Source organism: Epinephelus fuscoguttatus, linkage group LG1 (genome assembly GCF_011397635.1).
Source record: "Epinephelus fuscoguttatus linkage group LG1, E.fuscoguttatus.final_Chr_v1".
NCBI classification, from domain to species: domain Eukaryota; kingdom Metazoa; phylum Chordata; class Actinopteri; order Perciformes; family Serranidae; genus Epinephelus; species Epinephelus fuscoguttatus.
This window is the reverse complement of record NC_064752.1, coordinates 39,055,251-39,080,569: the sequence shown is the minus strand read 5'-3', so window position 1 is coordinate 39,080,569 and position 25,319 is coordinate 39,055,251. Positions and strand designations below refer to the sequence as shown.

Here is a 25,319-nt window from a genome sequence, read left to right as displayed (position 1 = left end):
TACTGTATATTGAGTTTGTATGATCATATGTTATTTTTTGACACTTTCTGTTGTCCAGAGAATTTTTTGACTGATGCAAAGATTATTTGATGGTATATATTTACCATCTACTTAATATAATTGCTCTTAATTAAATATAATTCTGGTTGTCTGGGATCTTATTTTCATACTTTTGACTGTTAATCCTGTTAGTTACAATAAAATTGCTGAAATCTGGGAACACAGCATTACTAAAAAGAGGTGTGACAGGGTAAGAAGCACAAGTAGTAACACAATCATGCTGGTTTAAACAAACTCCAACTTTAGTTGAAAGAGAAGAAAGGATAACAGTAAAATTATTACCCATTCTGTCTGTTGCAAACATCCATCACAGTTTACAGACCAAATTAATGGTTCAAAGTTGCCATGAGATATTATTACAGATATACTCGTGCATATTCAGATTTGGTTTTATCACCATATGAAGTGGTTTAGATAATCTTGCTAAACTGTTGAGATTAAAAGTTAATTCTCAAGGTCCGTTTAGTAGCTGTTCTGTAGCTTTCAGTCACATCACATGATTTTCCTCTGCAGATGGAGTTTGTCCAGTTGTTGTGAAATTGTAGATACATTGAATTTAAAAACAATTCCAGTACTTTAAGGATTTGTAAATGTTGGTATAAAAATTTAAGTAGGTGCTGGGCAGTGTATTGATATTATATCACTATAGTGATATGAGATAGCATCTTAGATTTTGGATATTGTATCATGCTAAGTGTTGTCCTTTCATGGTATTAAAGGCTGCATCACAGTAAAATGATGTAATTTTCTGAACTTACCAGATTGATTTAGTTGTTCTGTTAAGTGCCTTTACACATTTAGGCACTGTATCCACATTACTGATGATTCTTTATCAAAAAGTCATTGTTCAAATATTTTGTGAAAGCACCAATTCTACTCTACAACTCTACAATATTTCCGCTCGATATTAAGGTATTTCTACATATCGCCCAGCCTAAGGGAATTGAGAGTTCAGTCTTGTCTAAACTGTTACAAATTGTCTGGTCGTGTGTTGGCTTATGTTCTCTGGCCAAAACTACAAAAATAAGACTGAAGTTGTAATAAAGCACAAGTATCCTTTAATATCATGAAATATTCTTATTCATATTGTGACTGAATTCAACTCTGTTGCCCAGCCCCAGGTTTGTGCTGTGTGTAGTCGTGTGCCTTGCGGTTGTTCACCTCTCTCTTGTCCTCTGTGGTGTAACTGGGAAGAGTCAACATCAGTGTCAGACAGCTTCAACCTTTCATCACTGTGCGTCTCAGCAGCTTAATTTTCTAATCAGGGATTAACTGTCAGAGCTCCAGGAGATGATTCAACTGCAGAAGAGGCGCTGCTGGTCACAAAATGGGATCAGATGTCAGACTGGCTAATATCAAACAGAGTTAAAACAACCCAGGGTCACCACACAGACAGTGCAGGCTTCTTTTGTTTTCAGTTTTGACACACCATTCATGCCTGAAATGCTCAGGTATATTTCCTGCATGGGTTAATATCTAGGGAAGTCTGTACCACCATTTTCCCATCTCAAGATGAGTAACATTCAGGGAAATTGTCAGTACAGCTGTGTTTTGAATGAAAGCAGTAACATTGCAGGGGCAAGCACGTAAAAGGTTACGTCCATCTGAAGCGAACCAATCACAAGACTCTTCCGATGATATATTTGAATCTGTGTCTTGTTGTTTAAGCCAGAGCTTCCACAGGTTAGTTGCTTGTCTCGCAAACTTGTTGAATATTAAATACAATACAGCCTTTCTCGATTTTCTTCTTCTTCTGTTGGGTTTTACGGCGGTTGTCATCCGTAAGTGTTGTATTACCACCATCAGTTGGACTGTCCCTTGCCCCATCTATTCCGGCATCGCCATGGCACATGTGTGAAAAGGCGATGAGAAGGAGATGCTCCTGAATGTAGCGTAGGTCTGAATAGTGACAACCACTTGCAGTTCCTGGAAAGTTAACTCAGTAATTTACTGCGAACTGTTTGTGAAAGAGGCTGAAGCCACTGTGTTGTTGAGTCAGTCTTCATGATGAAGAGGAGGTTTGAGAGCAGTCGGGGCAGCCATTGGCGGACATACTGAATGAATCATCAATGCTCAGCACAGTTAGGAGAAAAGTGAGTGCAGGTTCTCCAGATGGATTTTTAGTATGTGTCTGAAAATCTGACAGCTTTGCCCACAGAGGAGTTTGGCAGAGTAGCTGCATCGCTTCAGGGCCTGCGGAGAGGCTCAGTCGGCCCGTGTTGTGTCTGGTGGGGTGGAGGAAGATGCAGATGGGCTGTCAGCAGGGGGGACGGGAGGGACATTTTGCTCTTACAGGAGATTCCTCCTCCTCTGTCCTCCGGATGCACCGTCACTCACCTGTCACTTTCTCCCATTTTAATCTCTGTGTGCCTCCCACCCCTCTCATCCTCAGCTTTAATGCCTCTCTTGTTTTCGTTCTCTGCGTCTCTGAATCATCCCATCTCTTGCCCACATTTCCGTACATTTCCAAATTTAGTCCTGTTTTGTTTTTCTCTTCGTGTCGTACTTGAGGTTGGAAACGAGCCACATCTTTTAGGCCCTCAGCCATCTCTGGAGATTACTGTAACAACTGTGTGCATCCATATGTGTTTCCGTGTTCTCCTTTACAAAGTTTTGTTTATTGTACCAGTCTCTCCGTTGCTCTGTCACCACTTTTGTGTTTGAAGATGTGGTGATAGACCACATTTAGACGCATCGGACAACGTAGATCATTACAAAAGTCCTCAGTTATCAGACTATAAAAATTATGTCATTTGGTTCTGACAAAATCATTTGAGTCATTTTTATGGGTCTTTGTTACTCTTAAAATGACACATTTTATCAAGAATATACGTATCTCAGAATGGAAAAAGACTGCCAATAAAATGTTGACCGTGTGCTGTTGACAGCTGATGTTTATTCCTGTCAAATATAAGTTTATTTGACTTTGCCTCACCGTCCCTGGTCTGTGCAGTCATTCTTCTTCTTTGTGATCGTTTACAGGTGACATTACACAGAAGGGCTATGAGAAGAAAAGGACCAAACTCCTGGCTCCCTACATCATCCACACTCCAGGTAAAAACCCCTTCACCTCTTCTTTTTTCTTTCCTGGGAAAGCATAACTGTAACTAATAACTGTGTATCCCCTATCTGCCTTTCCTTTTCTTCTCTGGCTATACACAAAAGAAAATACTGTGTCATGTAATACCATGTAATTGATTTTCAGTGTCTTATTGTCATGGCTCAGTAACACAAAATAAGTGCTCTGCTTACTTTCAGTTAAAGTCTTATACATTTGCTTGTCTTTTTATAACCAGTTATTTCAACTTGGGTCACACGCATTGTAAATGCTGTGTTTTTAAAAAATCAGTAAATGTTGAAAACATACATGCATCGTAGAATAGATGCAGGGATGTAATCTAGGTATAGATTGCAGTAAATAAACATCAAGACCTGATAATGCTCACTGCTGCCTCCTAGTGGTACCACCTCTCTGCTAATCTCCCTTCATCCCACTGATGGTGGAGCACGAATGATGATCAGTTGTTGGCTGAATGCAATATGCGTCTACCTGCTGGAGGCCCCGTCACTACTCTGATGACTATGATGGTTGCTGTTGGAGTTTGCAAAGAAATCGGCTAACGGATAGAAAATGTCTCCTTCTGCTCATCAAGCAACTTGATTGAGTTGAACTTAATTACAAGGACACATTCGGTCGACTCAATCAAGTTGCTTGATTGAGTCGACCGAATGTTTCCTTGTAATTAAGTTCATCTACTAGTCCAGTATAGTGCTATTGTTTATTGGTATTGGTTTGCATTACCGTCAGCTGTAACGTGATGTAGTGGGTGTGTGCATACTTTATGCAGGCCTATTATCTGTTGATATGGGAATTTGTACTTGAGAAATATTTGGGAGAACACAAAAGAGTAGAAAGTATATACAAACCATAATGATGATAATATTTAATAGTAAAAATAACAAATGTAGGAACAAGAAATGCAGAAAGAAAAATACAAATTGTGCAGCACAGCCTAAATTAAATTAACACACTCTAAATCATATCAAATCATTATTCACTTCCCTGTTCCAGTATAAGGAACAGGGAAGTGAATAATGTATAAGTTAAGTATATTATAGTATTTCAGAAAATTGCACAACGTATGCAAACATGTTTTAAACCCCTCTCTTGTAGCAACTGGGGAATTCCACAGCTTTATAATTTCTTTTATTATGAACAGTCCATCTGTCATTTTGTTTCTGAAAGTCAAAATGGTGGATCTTATCTTTTTAAGGTAAAATACAGTTGACAGAAATGGCTTTTAATCCTGCTGAGGGAAAACTGTGGTATTTTTCAAGCTGGATCCTATTTTCACATTTGTGTGTCTAATTGACTAATGGGAACTGAATTTTAATCGTTCAGGTAGTGTTGTAAATAATGTTGATTCCATGATACATATCAATTCTGAATATTCAAAATGGTTTCAGTACTCATTTTCCGTTGTATCGTTACACTGGTAGCAGCTGCACTTCCTCAGTCTCTCTTATTGTTAATGTTTACTACAGTCATTCTGCTGTTATCTGCTACTGACCAAGAAATGAAAAGTCGACATTGTCATATTATAGCCTTGTTATATTTATCCTTTCATAAAAATTTCAAATTTTATAATGTCAATGTCAGTTCTTCCCCATGGAATCAAAAATGGTATGAAATGTTGATGTTTTTCAACGTATTGTATCAGAGTTTGAAATTCCAGTGTTGTGACAGCACAACATTTGGGGGAACCTTGCACTGTCATTTTACGCTCAGCAGAAGTGCTTGTTTTTAAATAGGCAAGGATCATTTTTCTTTACCTTTCACTGATATGGTCTGTTTGTTATTGAGTGTAACCAAGTTTCACTCAAGCAGAAATCTCTTTATTTCTCTGTTGGGTCCTTTTCATACTGTTGTCAGACACTTGCCTGTCAATGACCAAAAACAAGCAGTTTTAGTGGACATACATTGATGATGTGCAATTGCCCTGAAAGATTTCATTGCAACCTGTTTCGTGGCTCAATACTGAGCCAGTTCTAAAAGTCTCCATTTGTCACTTAGACACAAAAACATAGAAAAATGGTGTCCAGGTTAAAAAATACCAAAGTTTCCCTTTGAGGCAGCGAACAAGATTACACAGAGAGGCAAGGCAGTAAGCAAGATTCTCATGTGTTAATAATACAATTAACTAATACATGTTTGCTGTGTTTATGCGACAGTGGAGCCGCCCCGTCAGAATGATGTGCAGCCCGCTCCCAGTTCCTCCTCCAGCCACGCCCCTCCCCCCTCCAGCTCATCCCGTTACAGAGAACGTCGCTCCCGCAGAACACATCGCAGTGGAGGAACCAGGGATGACCGCTACAGATCAGGTCAGAACATCAGAAAACTGCATTCAGCTTCACTTTTTCCGCAAATGTGGAAGAAGACCTCTGATGCACTGAGGACATGCAGTACTGTTTCCTCAGATAACTTCAAATTAGCCTACATCAGCTTCACTTGTTGAGCCTGCCTGTTTTTAAGCTCAAACACTGGGCTGTTTCAAAGGGACCAATTAAAGAATCGTGTGTGTGTGTGTGTGTGTGTGTGTGTGTGTGTGTGTGTGTGTGTGTGTGTGTGTGTGTGTGTGTTTGTCTGTGGGAGCGGCAGACGCCAGTGCAGCCCTGCAGCTGGGAAGCCCCTCCATGAGGACCCCCACACTCTGAAAGCAGAGTGATGTCACTGCCTGGCTATGTGTGAGGAGGCTGTGAGGAGAACAGGGGGGTACTGATCTGGAGGGGAAAACCTGGTGCCGACGAGGATAAAGGAAAACACAGCAGTAGAGTGGATGTTAGCGTGTCTGTTAGCTGAGGTTCAGACTGTAAAAGCATCCTCCCTCTGGACCGGCCCCTACTCTGCTGTGCCTTTTCTTAATTCTCTCTCACCGCTCGCCTCTTCAACATTTCTTGCCTCTCGTGTGAAACACCCTCACACACCAGCATGCTAAATACCAGGCTGACTAATCTAAAGTCTGTTAGGCTGGAGTTTGGTGGGTGCTTCGTTGTCATAGAAAATCTGACCAGCAACAGAATATTTTTTTATCTGATTGAAAGCTTCAGAAGGAGCGGAGGATTCAGCACTGAGAGGATTAGAGCTGGAAAAATAGAGGCAAAATTGAGATTGGTGCAATATATTGAGAAGAGGAATGAGTGTAAATTAAATGGACTGAGGGAAAGTAGTGCAGCTTTGTTTTTGGCTTTAAAAGTGCAGCGCTGAAGTGAAGTTTTGTAGGGCTGATGGGTTGAAAGAGACGGCCTGGAGGAGAAGAACACAGACCAAGGACGAGAGGGATGATGAGCCTTTTTGCCATATTATGAGACGTCCATTTTTCCGTGCTCACAGTGTAGTAGAGTGAAAGTGCTCTGATACATTTCAGCTAGGCTGCTTTATAAGGGAGTCAGTGAAGTGTCTGCAGTGACTCCCATGCTCACTCATTCATTACTCCTGATGCGATCAATAGTCAACTCTGTTGTAAGCCATACATTGAGATTTTAGACATATATGAATAATTATCATTTTGCTCCATCACTTACAAATGTAGTAAATAGACTGAATTCACCACAGCTGCCCACTGTGTAGTGTTACATACCTGTATTTTTCACTTATATCAAATATACATCGTGAAAGACTGTGATATTGCAGTCAGGGATTTTTTTAGTTCGTTGAAAGAGACTATCAGTAGAAAACTTCTCTTTAAAATTTAACCGTCATTCTTTTTTTATTAGGGCATTTTGTGTTCAGTGTACTGAGAGCAGCAGAAAGGCAGAACTGAGTACACTTTAATATCTGTTTATTCATGGCAATTAATATCATTATCATGATATGTATCACATATCATAGATTTTCCTCATATCATGCAGCCCTAATGTACATGTCATCAATGCTACATTGTTGTTCCACTGTGGGACTTTTTACGGCACTTTTTATAGTGCATAATTTTTAGGTAGAGGTAGAGGTAGAGTATTTTTAGTATTTGGCCTACTTTAATTGATATAAATGGGGTGGACAAAGTAATGTAAATACCTGTCAGCAGAACAGTGATACAGTTCAACAGCACCACAAATGACATCCTCAAATCAAAACCTCTCTGTCTAAATCTGAACGTTATAACTTTCTTTAAGATAGCTTTTATTGTAAGACTGTTAGCGTTAGCTAAGTGTACCTAATAAACTCGCAATGTGTATTTTGGACTCTAAAATAAAATGGCAGAAAGTAGTGCATTAGGGACTTGCCAATGGGGAATTGTTTTGGACACCAGGTTCAGCTGGCAGTTACAACCACCAGCTTGTATAAACCAGCAGGTTACAACACCAAGACTCTCTACGACCAGGCTAGCAGCTCTGTCAGGCTGTACTGGGGTCAGCCTTATGTTCCCTCAGCACCTATGGTTTTTATTTCTATACAAATTAGGCCCTATGTTCCCTCAGCATCAGGGCCGGCCTTTCCATAACTGGGTTAGAGTAGGCCAGTTTATTACAGGGGCAAACACATTACCTCATTGGCGGAGTTACTGATCTGAGGGAACACAGAGCTGAGGGAACAGGGTTGAGGGAACATAGGGTTGTAAAAACATAGTGTTAAGGGAACATAGGATTGAGGGAACATAGGGTTGAGGAAACTGGGCTGAGGGAACACAGGGTTGAGGGAACATACTGTTGGGGGAACTGAGGGCTGAGGAAACAGGGCTGAGGGAACATAGGACTGAGGGTACACAGGATTGAGGGCACAGGGGAAACATAGGGCTAAGGTAACATAAGCTTGAGCAAACTGAGGGAACATACTGTTCAGGGAATGTAGGGTGGGGGAAACAGGGCTAAGGGGAACAAAGGACTGAGGGCACATAGGGTCCAAGGAACATAGTGCTTAAGTAACATACAGTTGAGAGAACACCTAGGGCTGAGGGAACATACCGTTGAGGGAACAAAGGGCTGAGGATCATAGATTTGAGACAACATAGGGCAGAGGTAACACACACTCCACTGTCTGAGCGCAGTATACAGACTGTATAGGTATATGGTTGAGCATTTTAGTATGCTAACACTGAACAAAAAGCACAGCTCTAGGTTGATGCAAATGTTGTTAGTGTTACAGGTGTTTGGTTATAAACTGAGGAATCTGACAAATGCGAAATTTTACCCTAATGGTGGTAAAGCAATGTCAGGGGATCACCAAAGTCTGTAAGATTCCTAAAATGTTTCATGGCACTTTATGTGTTAGGCAGACAGACAGTAAGTGCATTTCTGTCCCTAGAGCTGTGCTGCTAATGTGGCTAAACATTGGGAAGTTCTAAAAGAGACCTAGCATAAACAGCTGAGAAGAAGAAATGACAAAACACTGCAGCATTGAGAAACTGAAGTAATTAAAGTGCTCATCATTTGATGGGCTGCAGAGAAAGTGCAGAACAGCCTTAATTTAATTACAACCTGTCAATGCTGCACTCACACACAGACTGGTTTGAGGCTGCTGCCTCTGCAGCAGATAAATGATCCCACTGAATCAAGTGTGTAACAGTAAACCAAAGAGAGTGAAAGATGATATCAGATCGTACATCTCCAGAGTTAATTGGAGGTGGTGTAAAACACACTGCTACCCTCCACACACCCAACCGTGCTTATCGCCACGGAGACAGCCCTCATCCTCCCAGACATGTGTAAGGAGTCAGCCTCTCCTGACGCCCCTGTGTGAGGGTGGACGATGGCACATTATGAGAGGAGATGATTTAGCCCCGAGCAATCTGTTCAGCAGAATGCCAGTTATGTAATTATGGTCCCCGCTGCTGCTGTGTGATGAGCTGTGCTTGATGATTTATTTAAATGTGTTGATGTTTGTCCCCTGAGTTAATAGATGTGATTTGTCAGTGAGTGGGCTTTTGTTGCACATGTTTTGTTACGCAGTCTGAATGTGGCTGCTCACGTGGGCTTTTTTAATGTGCCTGTGGGTGTCATCAAGTGAAAGTATCTCTGCAGTTATTACTGTGTGTAGGCAAGCGTGTGGGCTAATACGCAGCTTCGCTCTCTCCTCCCGTTGTGGTTTCCTGTTTCAGTGGGAAAACGCAGTCATTCTCTCAGGATTTTCTCCTGATATTTAAATTGGCTGTTTCTTCATCACTAGAGCCTCACTGTCAAAAATTACTGGAAACAAATGAAGCAGTGTTTATCATGCTTTTTTAATCTTGTGATAATTTAGAACAAAATGATGTTTCCTTTCAAGTCACCGCAGGTTTAATGTGTTGAGACTGAGAGCTGAATAACCAGTGTTATTACGGCCATGCTGAGCACCTTTTTACCTTTTTTTTAACAGCACAAGCTTCCAGGAACCCAAGAGCATTTTTAGGAATGCAGGTTTCTTCACCAGCCATTAGACTTCAGGAACCAGGATCTAAACTTATCATAGTTCCCAGGCTGCAGTTTCTGTCCCTTCCTTAGTTTGGGGAGAGAGGCTTTTGGGTTGGCAGATTGTAACCCACTGATCTATAGACTCACAGTAGGGCTGCTCGATGGTGGTAAATATAGTAATCACAATTATTCTGGTCAGTATTGAGATAACGATTATTTAACACAGAGATTTATTGACTTTGGAAGTATTATGCATTTATTCAACTTTTTGACTTTTAAAAGTGTATATTCTTGATTTTAACTAAAATGCAATTGGAAAAACAATGTTTTATGAATTGTTTTAAAAAAATTAGGTGAATAAAATCAGTAATATACAATATATAAATCTAAACATTGAGAGGAAGAGAGGGAATAAACTACAATATAATGCATTTTAATTTATTTCTCGCTTTCCCTGATGCTGTTGCTAAGATGCAAAATTTGTTGCTCGTCACTTTTTAGAAATAAACTCGCCAAGAGGATCTAAAAAGTCGCTGAATCTACCAAGAGAGTCGTTGCCAAAGCGGAGCTAAGAGGTGGTTGGAAGCCAAAATCAAAACTTGAAAATGAAATGAATTAATCACGCAGCCCTAACTCACAGCACAATTAAAATGAAATGATAACAGCATCAAGCAACAGATAGGGAAATTATGAATTTTTTTCTAAGTCACTTAATAAGCCAATATACAAAGAAGTAAAGAGGTCTGTAAGGAAAACAGAGTATGACTATGTGCTGTGGGAAAACTGGCTCTTGATGATTCAGTTTTAAAGGCTGTTCTGTTTCTTTTATTGTTCCTTTGCTTTGAATCAGATCCTCAGCTGCCATTCCTAACTCAAAGTGTGTGTTGTTTTCTGTTGGTGCAGATATCCATTCCGAAGCAGTACAAGCGGCCCTGGCTAAACATAAGGAGGAGAAGATGGCGCTGCCCATGCCTACCAAACGACGCTCCACTTATGTCCAGTCTCCCATCGAAACCCGCACACCACCAGGTAAGACAGGAAGGAAGACCATCCCTCCGCTCTGTTATAATAATGGGGGCTTTAAGAAGTGACGTTTGAGGGACGGCTACAATGTCCCTAACAAATGACCATTAGCTAGGGGGACACAATGCTTTAAACTCATACTTTGTGCCTTCTCTTGCTCTCAGACTCCTCATCCGGTTCTGAAGATGAGACGTCTGCGCGCAGGCAGTCATCAGTCATTGCTCCTCCGCCTGCGGTCAATCCCAACCTGCAGAGCCCGGACTCCTGGATCAACCGCACCGTCCAGGGCTCCTCCACCTCCTCCTCGGCCTCCTCCACCTTGTCCCACGGAGAGGCCAAGCCGCAGCCTCAGAGCCAGCCTAAGCCTCAGCCTCAGCCTCAGTACAAGCCGCAGTACCAACCTCTGTATCAACCTCAATACCAACCACAGCAGCAGCAGCAGCCTCAGCCTCAGCCTCAGCCCTCAGCCCACACCGCAGCTGTGACGGACATGCTGGCCAACAGTCGCATTGGTGAGACACTCGGCTGGCTAAAATATTCAGGAACACCTCTGCTGTTAGGAGTATTAGTTGATAGCACATGTAGCGGTTTTTCCACTGACAGGATTTAGATCCAAAAGAAATTTATCTTTTGAATTTTGACTGGAAGGTACTGGTCTCTGTTACGCTCAAACACTTGTTAATATCCAGTTCATCATATTGTAATTGGCAGCCCCCTCAGGGAACAGCGCCCCTCCTCCAGATGTGACAGCTGTGGCCCCTCCATCCAGAGGCCCACGGGTCGACCTGCCCTCAAACGCAGTGCGAGGGATGAGCCGTGGGCAGAGCCGCTCGAGCATGATGGAGACTGCGGACGGTAATGATCACGCTAAATAATATTTTATATTCTTTTTAAGTCTTTAGGCCCAGACATACCAAACCAACATTAAAGAACTTAAGGCGACGAAGGCTGACTGTTAAGTCACCTTGCCAAAAAGCTGCACTTGTACAGACTACAGCAAACAGCCAGCTAGTACGTACAATCTGTACATCTGTAAGAAAAAATAACTCTGTATTCATCATTCAAAAAGGGAAACATGAAGACCGATGGGATGGATTCAATGCACTAGTTAGCCAGTTAGCACATTAAAATCACAACCCGATGTTGAAAGAACGAAGGATATGTAGCATTTGCGAACGGTTTCTTCCCAAGACCTCAATGTCTGAAAAAACTCTTGCCTAATATGACAAGTTTGTCGCGATCTCACTCTCTCTTGACTTAAGTTGTTTGTTTGCGTTCATCACTTCTGTTTCTCTTCTTGTGCGCTGAGCTGAACTGTCACATAGAGGTCTTTCATTCACCTACTGGCTCTGCTGTCTCCAGCACTGTTTTAACGTGCCGAAATTGCGACAAAAGGAACAAGGGCCAATTAGTGCCAGTGGTGTGGGACAAGCCACAAAAACTAGGGCTTCAGACGTTCAGTGACAGCTGACTTTTGGCTTGGTGTGTCAGGGCCCTTTGCGGGAGCTCGTGTCTGATTCCACTCACAAATCTCTTCTCTCTTCAAATTAAGTGTTGACTTCCATCCATGACATCATCATTAATCAGACTTCACTGCTTTCTCTTCTTCCTGATCTTTCTCTACCCTGTCACATGTTTATTTGGCTGATAGGAAGAGGTAATATCCAGAGTAAGAAAACTCCTTAATGTATAATGTCCGTAGCCTTCTGTGTTTGCTGTTGTACCCTTACTCTCCCTCCTGTTTTTAATGAATGGTTAAAGAAAAAAGTAAATGCCACAAAAACAACATCCACGCACAGAATGAATCCTCACGTGTGATCCTTAACCAAACAAAACTTTACCCCAGTTCTCACTGTGTTTTCCTTGTGTTGTTGCCACCTACGTGTGCTGCTTTTCATTCCCAAAAGATACTTAAAGATCTTATCATCAATTGTGTCTACCAAAGAATGCAGTCTCTTGTGTTATGGAATGACGAGCAGCAGACTGTGGTATTGTAAAAAGTGTAGACATAGTGTTTTGTCACTGGATGTTCGAGCCACTGTGTGTGTGTCACTGTGTGTTTGTCATGCCACTGCCCTCTCCCTGCCCTTCATCAACTCTGTAGGAGTTCCTGTGAGCAGCAGAGTGTCCACTAAGATTCAGCAGCTGCTCAACACCCTGAAGAGGCCCAAGAGGCCCCCGCTCAGCGAGTTCTTCACTGACGACTCAGAGGAGATCGTAGAAGGTACGCTGCTTTATGAAACACTGCAACCAAAGTATTTTTTTAATTTAAATTCTACTTAAAGGTGTAGTGTGTAACGCCTGGTCACATAATCCAAACTAATAGGGAGCAACATTTCATCTCTTTGCCAACTAGTACACTCTCTTAACTTTTTTAGTCACATAAATAAACATAATAAACTCACAAAATGTCAAGAAAGGAAATATTTCAACCCCTATTTTCCTCAATAAACAGAAAAATACCCCCTCTAAATTCAATTTCTCTCTTTCGCTGAACTAAGACTAGTTTAATTGCCTTGTCAACTCTTGTTGGCAAGGTTCTCTGTTGTTCTTTGGATGTAGACCGCTCAATTAGCAAAATGAAATGACAAATATCACCCAAAAATACAGCTCTACTTCTTCATCCTCTCATGTTGAGGGTAGACTGGACGCTACAGTGGTAAAACAAGATGGGACGGGCTGGGGCTAGCTTGTTAGCGTGTTAATTTAAGTACATATCTCTGCAAAACATATTAGTGATACATGGATGTCTGACAGACATCAAAGCTATTACTTCTTCACATTCTGTTGATGATGATAGTTCATTTTGGAATGTTTTAAAGTTAAATGCTGGTTTAAATGCTGGTTATAACGTACACATTGCACCTTTAAGTGGCTTTGAAGATGGTTTTGTTGTTGTTTTTTTCAAAACTGTGCTACATGACAAACAGTATTAGAATCTGAGTTTGAATGACTGTGTTGTATTGTAACTAATGGCTTTATTGATAAGTAATTTACATATGCTTTATAGATCAATCATAAGCCACTAATAAGTGCAACTTTTTTGGGTACCACTTTGGGAAAAATGGGACTAGTGTTTATACTTGCCTTTCGGTATTAAACCAGTTATAAATTCAGTTCAATTCAATTTTATTTATAAAGCCCAATATCACAAATCACAATTTGCCTCACAGGACTTTACAGCATATGACATCCCTCTGTCCTTAGGACCCTCACAGCAGATACGGAAAAACTCCCCCAAAAAAACCCTTTAACGGGGAAAAAAACGTTAGAAACCTCAGGAAGAACAGAACAGATCAGCATAATAAATTAACAGCAATCCATATGACACAGTGAGACAGAAAGAGAGAGAGAGACAGAGAAAGAGACAGAGACAGATGCAGGACAGATGGTAATGTTAATAGCTTACAACAACATTAATGAAAGTAATAATATTATAATTATAGTTCTGGCTACTGTGGTACAATATGTTGAAAGTATATATTAATATCTGGCAGTATACATATGTGACAATAATCACATGTGTATAATAACAGTAGAAGTATGACTAATGATAACAGCAGCAGCAGCAGGAGGCATCTGGCAGGACCACGGCAGCAGCACAACCACACACGTCACGCTATCCAGGCACCGCTGCAATATGAGTTAACCTGAGAGACAGTGGAGCACAAAGACTCCGGAGAAGAAGCCGAGTTAGTGACATCCAGAATGGCCGAGTTAGCAAGATGCAGTAATAGGACACAAAAGAGAGAGAGAGAGAGAGAGAGAGAGAGAGAGAGAGAGAGAAGGAGAAAAGGTGCCCGGTGTATTATAGGGGGTCCTCCGGCAGACTAGGCCTAAGTCAGTCTAACTAGGGGCTGGTACAGGGCAAGCCTGAGCCAGCCCTAACTATAAGCTTTATCAAAGAGGAAAGTCTTAAGTCTAGTCTTAAATGTGGAGACGGTGTCTGCTCCCCAGACCGTAACAGGAAGATGATTCCACAGGAGAGGAGCCTGATAGCTGAAGGCTCTGGCTCCTGATCTACTTTTGGAGACTTTGGGGACCACGAGTAACCCTGCGTTTTCAGAGCGCAGTGTTCTGGTGGGATAATATGACACTATGAGCTCTCTAAGATATGATGGAGCTTGACCATTTAGAGCTTTATAAGTTAACAGTAGGATTTTAAATTCAATTCTGGATTTTACAGGGAGCCAGTGCAGAGAAGCTAAAACAGGAGAAATATGATCTCGTTTCTTAGTTCCTGTCAGTACACGTGCTGCTGCATTCTGAATTAGCTGGAGAGTTTTTAAGGACTTACTAGAGCTACCTGATAATAGAGAGTTACAGTAATCCAGCCTTGAGGTAACAAAAGCGTGGACCAATTTTTCTGCATCTTTTCGGGTCAGGATAGGCCTAATTTTTGCAATATTCCGCAGATGAAAAAATGCAGTCCATAAGGTTTGTTTTAAATGAGAATTAAAAGACAAATCTTGATCAAATATTACTCCGAGGTTTCTTACGATAGTGCTAGAGGCCAGAGCAATGCCATCTAGAGAAACTATGTCATCAGATAAAGAGTCTCTGAGTTGTTTGGGGCCAAGAACAATAACTTCAGTTTTGTCTGAATTTAACATCAGGAAATTGGTGCTCAGCCAGGTTTTTATATCTTTAAGGCAATTATGAAGTTTAGTTAATTGATTACTTTCTTCTGGCTTCATCAATAAATACAACTGTGTATCATCCGTGTAACAATGGAAATTTACAGAGTGATTTCTAATGATGTTACCTAAAGGAAGCATATATAGAGTAAATAGGATTGGTCTGAGCACAGAACCTTGCGGAACTCCAAAACAAACTTTAGTACGTAAGGATGATTCATTATAAACGTGAACAAACTGAAAACGATCAGATAAATAAGATTTAAACTAGCTTAGTGCAGAACCTTTTAGGCCAATTAAGTGTTCCAGTCTCTGTAGCAGAATTTGATGGTCAATGTAGGTTAGTTACTAATTAATACTTATGGCTGCAGTTGTGAATGTTAGCAAGTTGTTAATAAATGGATCTGGTCCAGGTAAGTAGACTGAAGTCCGCCCAGTCAAAGGCATTTTTCAAAATGTGATCTTATTAATGATTCTAACTGTTCTCAAAGCATTAGTAAATGACTTATTAATTATTGATACAGCAATCAGTCACAATGTGAAAAGGTTTGCCTTATTAGAACAGCACCCATATTTGTTGACTTGGGATCCAAGTTACAATTTGAAATAAAATTAGTGATGTTTACCAGACTTATTAGAACACTTGGTTGGGATCTGAAGACTTGAGGTTTAAAAAATTCACCCAAAATTGTTCTGTTGTCTCTCTCACAGTGCCCCAGCAGGACCCCAACACACCCAAACCAGAGGGCCGTCAGATCATCCCGGTGAAAGGGGAGCCTTTGGGCGTGGTCAGTAACTGGCCCCCAGCCTTGCAGGCAGCATTGGCCCGTTGGGGGGCCACTCAGGGGAAGAGCCCCGCCCTCACCGCCCTTGACATCACCGGCAAACCGCTCTATACACTAACTTATGGTAAGACCCAAAACTGTGTGATATACTGAAAGCCTGGAAGTGTGTATATAGTGACTAATCAGTAGCGTAACATACAGCTGAAAGTTACTTTTCTATGTTGAGAGATTTTTCTAAGGAGTTCCTGTTTGGAGTTCAAGAGTTCATTAGATAATAAAGAGATGTGTCTTCTCAATGACATGAGCTTTTTTCTTGGCAGTGGTAGGACATATAACCTACCCTCCTAACTAACCTCCTCCCCGCTCCACCTTCTGTCTGTTAGGGAAACTGTGGAGTCGCAGTGTGAAGCTGGCGTATACCCTCCTTAACAAGCTGGGCACAAAGAATGAGCAAATCCTCAAACCTGGCGACAGGGTGAGAGAGCTGACACACAATTCACACAACAAATGTATGACAAAGGCAACAAGGTGCTGCAGTCCTTACAGTGCCAATCTCAAAGATTTCAGTCCTGGGCGATTTGGGGACACCTATAGTAACTGGTGGTAATAAATGTGGTTTAATACTGCAGGTGACAGAATTTTAGGGGCAGCAAAACAAACTATTAATGTTTTAATGAAAGTCCAGAGAAACTGACTTCAGAGAACTAGCAGTGACGAAGGCCCCCTGCTGTGTCACCTGACATAGCCGTGTCCAAGCCAAAAAGTTGCACATGAACACACCACAAAGATGGCAGCCAATGGCCAACCAGCACGTACATTTTGCACCTGCGTGAGAGGAAATAACGACAGCAGACAGTGGTAGTCTGTAATCTTCATTCAAAAGGGAAACTGGAAGCCCATCTTGACGCCAGTTAGCCAGTTATCACATTAACAACACAATCCAATGTTGAAAGAGCAGAGCATATTAACCATGTGCCAGCTCAATGGCTAAAAAAAATAATCATACTTTATGGAATAAGTTTGTTTTGGTCTCACTCCATCTTGACTTTACCTTTGCTTACTTTACTCAGTTCTGTTTCTCTTCTCGCACACTAAACTAGACTGCCAATCGCAGTGATTTCATTCACCAGTAGGCTCCCCCGTCACTGATTCAACATGCTAAATTGGTTGAAAAAAAGCCGACAGGGACAGACGAGTGGCAATTAGGGCAACTAACGCTCACCGATGGCCCAACATTGACAGACAACCATCCATCAGCTTGGTGTGTCAGGGAACTTAATAGCTCACTTTTGCTTGGTCTTGTTCCATTACTCCCTGCAATATGTCAAACGGATCTAATGTCAAAAACACCAAAAAAGACCATTGTCTGGTTTTGCAGATGCATTTTTGATGAACGATACAGATGAAAAAAACATTGCATTTCTTTTGATTACTTCATAGTAAAAGTCAACTTGAGTTTCACAGGCTAAATACTTTTAGTGTTAAACTGCAGCAGTAGGAAATGTTCAGTTTGCATTAGTCGTAGCTTAATACAACATTTTTTTCACAGATGTCACCCTCGACACCCAGTTCACTGCAAATATGTAGTATTGCAATACTGTCATCACTGGGTCATAAGCTCACTCACCATTTGTTACCCCATTCTGTGATAGAAAGTGACTGAACAGAAGTTATTTTAATGAAAATCTTTTAGATTATTTCTTTAACTTTAAACCTGTGTATCTGCAACTTCTTGATGTGTGTTTGTGCAAGACATTGAAGCCATAGCAGCTCCAAGAGCATGAGCAAAACTGACAACATTCCCATCAGCCTCCATGTGTTAAGTGCTAATTAGCAAATGCTAGCATTCTAATATGAAAAACAAAGATGGGAACATGATGTTAAAAATGTTAATGTTGTCATTGTGCACATTACTGTACTGATGTTAGCATTTAGCTCAAAGCACATCTGTGCTTCAGTACAGTCGCAGAGTTGTGGGCATAGCTATAGACTTGTTACTATTAAATTAAATTAAAAATTTAACAAGTTTCCGTTCATAAAGACATAAAACAGCCCTGAGTGTAAACTTTAATGTCTTGGTAGGTGGCACTGGTGTATCCCAACAGTGACCCTGGTATGTTCTGGGTGGCCTTCTACGGCTGCCTCCTGGCTGAAGTCATACCTGTACCTATTGAAGTACCACTGTCTCGCAAAGTAAGAAAAACATCCAACGTGTCCATTCTGTTTGAATACAGATTTTTAAATTTATTTTCTGTTTAACTATGAATGTGTTATTGTGTGTTCTTGTGGTGTTTTTAGGATGCAGGTATCAGCCAGGTGGGGTTTCTGCTCGGTAGCTGTGGTGTTGGTTTGGCTCTGACCAGTGAGATCTGTCTGAAGGGTTTACCCAAAACACCCACTGGAGAAATTATGCAGTTTAAAGGTCAGTGAGCTCTTTCTGAGATTATTGAACTTTATTTAATTATTAGGCATTTATCTTGATTTAAAAAACTCTTTCATGAAACATAGAATAGCTAAATCTCAGGTCACCGTCAGACTGCATGGGATACACTGTACTCTGAGTTTTAATGAAGAAGTGACAATGAATTTCAGGCATCAGTGTTCTCAAAATGGTTGTGTAACGTTTGAAATGCATCACTTTTTTATATATATATTCTGAAGTATTATGTAAGCCCCCTTGATTTTACTTGACTTTACTGATGCCTTTCTCTGATAGGCTGGCCTCGACTCAAGTGGGTGGTGACGGACTCAAAATACCTGACCAAGCCTTCCAAAGACTGGCAGCCGCACATCCCCACCGCCAACACTGACCCTGCATATATAGAGGTAACGGAGCTGCATACTGGTGTGTCCACTGATACTGTTCATCTGTTCAACCCAAAATCAAAAATACATATTTTTCCTCTTACTTGTGGTGCTGTTTGTCAATCTAGATTGTTTTGGTGTGAGCGTTGGAGATATCAGCTGTAGAGATGTCTGCCTTCTCTCCAATATGATAGAACTAGATGACAGTCAGCTTGTGGTGCTCAAAATGCCAAAAAAAAAAAAAAAAAAAATACATTTCTAAAACTCAACAGCAATGTCTGTCCAGAAATCATGACTTGGTTACCCAAGATAATCCATAGACCTTGTTGTGAGCAGTTTCATGTTGGAACTATTTACTTTCTACTGAACTACACCTGCCAACCATATCACCACGCAGAAGGAAGTGTGCATCTACTCATGGACAAAAGCCTCATACTCATTACAGCATGAGATGTAAACATTAATAGTGTCCTCCTCGTCTTAGCTGTGATGTTAGTTAGCTCAGTGGAGCTGGGTGAAACAGCCACACATGCACGATTCCTTCTGCATGGTGATACAGTTGGTGGGTGTAGTTCAGTAAAAAGAAAACAGTTCCTACATGAAACTGCTCACGACAAGGTCTGTGGATTATCTTGAGTAACCAGGTCATATTTTTTTCAAAAGAGTTATGTTTAGTTTTTGAAATGTATTTTTTTTTTTTGGTGCTTTGAGCACCACATACTGGGTGCCATCTACTGTAGTTCCATTATGTTTGAGAGAAGGCGGACATCTCTACAACAGTTATCTCTAACACTCAACAACTCACACCAAAACAATCTTGATAAACAGCATTTCAGGTCAGAGGATAAATATGTATGTTGATTTAGAGTTGAACTATTTCTTTAAATTCTGACCTGCATCCTGATGTAATATGAAAAGAAATGGGTGTTGCAGTTTGTATTAACACGTTCCTCTTGTGTTCCCTCTCTGTGTAGTACAAGGCGAGTAAAGAGGGCACAGTGGTCGGTGTGGCTGTGTCTAAAGTAGCCATGTTGACCCACTGTCAAGCACTGACACAGGCCTGCAACTACTGTGAAGGTGAGTTGGGATGCCGAGTGTCATCATTATACATCACCTGAAGGTTTCTTCATTGACACAGTTGTTATAAGTCTGATGTTGCTCTTGTCTTTCTCTTCACTTTAAGGGGAAACTTTGGTGAATGTCCTTGACTTTAAAAAGGACATGGGCCTGTGGCATGGAGTTCTCACGGTAAGTGTGTGTGGGATTTTATTTTGCATTTTCTGTAATTTAAGAACAAAATTCAGTAGAATGTCGAGATGGGGAAAAATACTGTTTCAGCTGCTTAATCAGGTTTTGTTCGTTTCCAGGCTGTGATGAACAGGATACACACTATCAGTGTTCCCTATGCAGTAATGAAGGCATGTCCTCTCTCCTGGGTACAGAGGGTCCACATCCACAAAGGTATCACTACACTCTCAGCTTGAGAAATACTATATTATAAAAGTGTAATATAATAAATGTTTAAAGGGGACTTAATGTGCACATTTTCAGATTCATATTTGTATTTTGGTTTCTACTGGATCATGTTTATATGGTTTAATGGTCAAAAACCACTTTACTTTCCTCATACTGTCTGTACTAGAACGCCCGATTCACCCTTTGTCTGAGACGGCTCAGTTTTAGTGCCTGTCTCTTTAAACCCAACTCACGAAAAAGCCCAGTCTTCTCTGATTGGTTGGTGTATCTCAGCGTCTTTGTAAATTTATTGCAGCTTCCAATGTCCCAGTAGGAGTATTATCTGAAATTGGGAAAAAATTAACAGAGATTATGAAGATTACATGTTTCACTGACGTTAGCATGTAGCTACATGTAGCAGCGTATGTAATGTAAACACTTGCAGTAGCGTGCCTTGAGCAAATGACCATATAAAGGAATTTATAATAAGCTGATGGAGTATTTAGAACAGTGTGAAGCCTGAGGTCTTTGCTCACAGGGATTACTTTTACATTCATTTCTCACGCTGTTTGAAACTTTGTGCACATTTAATATAAACATCCATCATTGTAACATAATATATGACAGAAAATAAGAAAAAGCATAATTAGTCCCCTTTATCATGACATGACATGTCACTCTTATTCCCATGCAGCTCGAGTTGCTTTGGTGAAGTGCCGTGATCTACACTGGGCCATGATGGCTCATCGGGACCAGAGAGACACCAGTCTGGCTTCATTACGAATGCTGATTGTTGCTGATGGTGCTAACCCCTGTGAGTACTTCATAAACCCCAGCCTTGTGAAACTAGGTTATTTCAGACGACACAAATTAGATGAAATATGCTGAATCCCCTTCCTCTCGCTGTCAAGGGTCGGTGTCCTCCTGTGATGCCTTCCTGAATGTGTTTCAGTCCCACGGGCTGAAACCTGAGGTCATCTGTCCCTGTGCCACCTCCCCTGAGGCTATGACAGTAGCTATACGCAGGTATGTCACTGACCCATATTTCCTTTTTGTGTTGAGTTGTTTTATCATTATGTAAGAGGAAAGAGACAAACACAGACAAAGACCCTTTCTTTTAAGTCTCCAGTCCCACCTTCCTCCCATTTATTCCTTCTTCCCACCCTCACACCATCCATTTCAACCCAAGGCCCATGAAAGGACATTATGCTTTATAAAAGACAAAGAGAAAATATGACACACTGCTTCCCTCAAGGTTTTCATTTTTACTGGTCTCACAGAGTGGATAAAGACGTAGTCTGTTGTATGTGGTGGTGTACAGGGGTAGGTGGGCAGATGGCTGAATGTAAGAACAGATGGGATGACTGGAAACGCTCATGTTTGATCGAACTCTCCCCCATGTAGACCGGGAGTACCGGGCGCACCCCTCCCCGCCCGTGCCATTCTTTCCATGGGCGGCCTGAGCCATGGTGTCATCAGAGTCAACACAGAGGACAAGAACTCCGCCCTGACTGTACAAGATGTGGGGCATGTCATGCCTGGAGGTGAGGAGAGAAGGAAAGATGAATGAGTCAAAAACTAGAAGGCCACTCAGAGAGCGCAGACCTCTGCCATTGCTAAATGGCCTGTCTCACAATGTTAACAAAAGCAAAAAATAATTTGTGCATCCGCCCTGTGATTCATATACTCCAAAATTTAATGGGCTCTTCCATGGCCCATGCTTCACATTTCCACCAAGTTTCATGAAAACTGGTCAAGTATTTTTTCCATATTCCTGCTGACACAGACAAACAAGTCAAACCCAAACACAAACTGAATTCCTTGGCTGAAATAACAAATGACAAATAGGTGCTTGTGGAAAGAACTACCACAAAAAGTATTCATGAGTTACGATATGTGAAAAATTGAAGCCCAATAAGCAGATAATAGAAAGGATTTATTCAAAATGTATTGGTTCTTAGAAGGGAAAGAGTGATGTGTTGCAGCTTACACTCAAATCTTGGATGTTGGATCCTACCGCAAGCACAACACACCAACAAGTAAATACTCTCATATGCATTAACACGAGATGATGAGGTAACTTTGGGAAAAAAAATTAAACGCTAAGCGCTTCCTGCGATGATTACTTGCAGTATTTCAAGCAAATTCAAATCTTTTGAGTTTGATGTTCATTTCACACTGACATGGACATAAACCATTTGTTTTGTAGCAGGAAAAATGATGGTATGCTTCATGAAATATTCAAGATTAATGTAAATATTTCTGTGATGATGATGATGTATTTTATTGCTGTGTGTGTGTGTGTGTGTGTGTGTGTGTGTGTGTGTGTGTGTGTGTGAGTGAGTGAAATATTGACACTTGTTCTTTGCCTAAACTCAGGAACTTCCACATTGTGTGGTTTTGAGCTCACAGCGTCACCAGTTTTTTTATCCTTTGCTTGCCAAAAAGCTGTTTTTTTAGCTTTAAGAAAAAAGCTGTTATAACACTTGAATGGTTTTTGAAGTGAGAAAATAACCACTGAGATTCCCAGTATGCGATCACTTTATCCAAACAACACCTATTTGGAAATTTGAGGCGACTTCTTCAGAGCTGCTGGCTCTGTTAGACCAGCTGGTCGGCATAAAGTTCCAAGAGCACATGTCGACAGTGTTTTTGTTATTCCTGTCACTGTCAGCAAAAAACGTTAACGTTGATACAGATGACGATGATAAAAGCAGGCTTAGATAATGCTAGTGAGGTGGCTCTCGCTGGGTAAAGGTGCTTTGTGTTACTGTTTGGCAACAGGCAAACAGGTTAGCTGCAGTTCGCTGTATGAGGCAGTAACAACAGCCAGAAGACTTATTCTTGAATTTCTGGAAGTGGTAGTGATTATCTTCGGCATTATCTTCAGTGATGGCATCACAGCCTCGCTGATATTCAGTACAACAGCACTCCCTCTTGTGTGACAGTGCTTAAGCAAATACTCCTGGTGTGTTTGTACATTACAGAAGAAAATGGAACTCATTTTCCACCTCTTTAAAGTTACACAGCTCAGACAATATATGCTCCTCCTGAATACTAGAGTTTGCCAACCTCAATAGCTAGAGGAAGAATGCCAGGTTTTTATTGTGCAACCAAAAGCTTCTAGGAAAAGCAAGATGTTAACTTAGAAGGAAAAAGTCATGTGTTCAAAAAAGTGGGCTGAAATGTGTCATTGTTTAATTCCTTCAATTTATGAAGTCTAGCTGTCTGAATGTTCCCTTTGTATGTCTTCAGCTCTGATGTGCATTGTGAAGCCAGACGGTCCTCCTCAGTTGTGTAAAACAGATGAGATAGGCGAGATAATAATCAACTCCCGTGCTGGAGGCAACATGTACTACGGCCTGCCTGGAGTCACCAAAAACACCTTTGAGGTATGACAGAAGAAACGCACCCGCAGCCTGCCTGTGCCGATACAATCAAACAACATTTAATTAGTTTCTTTTGTGGTATATTTACGTCCTGTCTGTGTGGTTGTGTTCAGGTGATACCTGTCAATGCTAATGGAGTTCCTATTGGAGAGATTCCATTTGTGCGGTCAGGACTCCTGGGATTCGTTGGCCCAGTAAGTGCAGCCGTTTCATTACAGCGCAACATCTGTGGTAACTCGAGACGTCCTGGCAGCCATCCTTCTCTCTCTGACTGTTTTTGAATGGATCTGTATGGTTGGACTACAATGACCCCGCTGTGTGTCCTCCCGCTCCCTGCAGGGCAGTCTGATCTTTGTGGTGGGGAAGATCGAGGGTCTGCTGATGGTGAGCGGGCGGAGGCACAATGCTGACGACCTGGTAGCTACCGCTCTTGCTGTGGAGCCAGTCAAGACAGTGTACCGTGGGAGGTGAGGAGACCACTAAATTCTTCTTCATGCTAAGTGTGTGTAGAAAGATGGTGAGCTCCTCTGTGGGAATCCTAATTTATCACTACTGACATCTGGTGGTACAAAAACAGCATAGCAGATCTTAAACAGTCCATGGCTGGATGTCCAGTAACTATTGTGTGTAGATGTCTGACTTCCACACCCTCTTTATAATCATGAAATATTTGTGTGTGTCAGGATTGCTGTGTTTTCAGTCACAGTGTTTTATGATGAGAGGGTGGTGATTGTGGCGGAGCAGAGGCCAGACGCCAGCGAAGAGGACAGCTTCCAGTGGATGAGCCGAGTGCTTCAGGTTAATCACCTCATCATCTCCATTCAAATGCTTTTATTGTGAAGTAGCTTTTCTTTTTTTCTTTTCTTTTCTAGCTTTTTGTTAAAGGGGACCTATTATGCTCATTATCAGATTGGGTTTCAACCAGAAAATGTTTACATGCTTTATTGTTCAAAAAACTTTATTTCCCTCATACTGTCTGTGGGTGAACACCTGTATTCACTCTGTCTGAAACGCTCTGTTTTAGCACCTGTCTCTTTAAGCCACAAAGCCAAGTCTGCTCTGATTGGTCAGTATTTCCAGGTCTTCGTATCTCTGCGATCTCTGCACCATCATTGCAGGCAGGGGAATGACTGCAATGGAGTATAACAGCACTTTCTACTGTGAAAATTTTCTAGTAAAAGCTTCTAAACCAAAATCTTCACAATTGGAAATATTCCCGCAGGAATATGATCCAGAATTAGGGAGCAGATAACCACATCAGCAACCAAGAGTACATGTTTCACTGATGTTAGCATTAGGGTTGGGTGCTGTTAGCATTTGAACCAATAACAGTACTGGATCCAGTACCTGGATTTCGGTACTAGTACCCAGTGGTATATTTTTGAAGAAAATGTAATTTTTTACCAAGCTGCAGAGGTGATGTAGTGAATTAAAAAGCATTTCTGCTCCTCTGCTCTTTTCTAATCATACACAGAGGTAATCCTCTCTTTCTGTCCTTTTGTCTACTTCTGTGTGTATACTAAAAGAACACAGGAAGAGAAAATAGAACAATCACTGAAACTATTGTGACAGATTGGTGCTGCAGCAATAGTTTTGGTTCACTGGGAAACCAACAGAGGGACTGACGGAACAGCCATGGACCTCCGTAGCTGGCTTCTGGGCTTTAGGGTGCTTCACGGCACTTCTGCCTCTTGTCTAAACCCGGCATTCTCATCTAGATGTGCTCTTGGGTACCAAATTTGGCACTAATAGATTTTATGTGAATCGGTACTTGGTAATAC

At 41.3% G+C, this 25,319-nt stretch overlaps 1 protein-coding gene across 2 annotated transcripts in view; it reads left to right on the top strand.

Moving 5' to 3' along the window:
* Positions 1-25,319, top strand: part of dip2bb (disco-interacting protein 2 homolog Bb) — a 57,235-nt gene that overhangs the window by 16,983 nt on the left and 14,933 nt on the right. For both annotated transcript variants that reach the window (XM_049577667.1, XM_049577666.1), the window contains exons 2-22: positions 3,043-3,114; positions 5,293-5,442; positions 10,348-10,473; positions 10,632-10,979; positions 11,179-11,322; positions 12,572-12,691; positions 15,816-16,013; positions 16,273-16,364; positions 17,972-18,082; positions 18,188-18,311; positions 18,606-18,715; positions 19,669-19,771; positions 19,878-19,942; positions 20,062-20,155; positions 20,844-20,963; positions 21,061-21,175; positions 21,554-21,693; positions 23,405-23,541; positions 23,652-23,732; positions 23,878-24,005; positions 24,222-24,336. In XM_049577667.1, the coding sequence (XP_049433624.1) occupies positions 3,043-3,114; positions 5,293-5,442; positions 10,348-10,473; positions 10,632-10,979; positions 11,179-11,322; positions 12,572-12,691; positions 15,816-16,013; positions 16,273-16,364; positions 17,972-18,082; positions 18,188-18,311; positions 18,606-18,715; positions 19,669-19,771; positions 19,878-19,942; positions 20,062-20,155; positions 20,844-20,963; positions 21,061-21,175; positions 21,554-21,693; positions 23,405-23,541; positions 23,652-23,732; positions 23,878-24,005; positions 24,222-24,336 (2,693 nt within the window). The remainder of the gene's footprint in view (positions 1-3,042; positions 3,115-5,292; positions 5,443-10,347; positions 10,474-10,631; positions 10,980-11,178; positions 11,323-12,571; positions 12,692-15,815; positions 16,014-16,272; positions 16,365-17,971; positions 18,083-18,187; positions 18,312-18,605; positions 18,716-19,668; positions 19,772-19,877; positions 19,943-20,061; positions 20,156-20,843; positions 20,964-21,060; positions 21,176-21,553; positions 21,694-23,404; positions 23,542-23,651; positions 23,733-23,877; positions 24,006-24,221; positions 24,337-25,319) is intronic.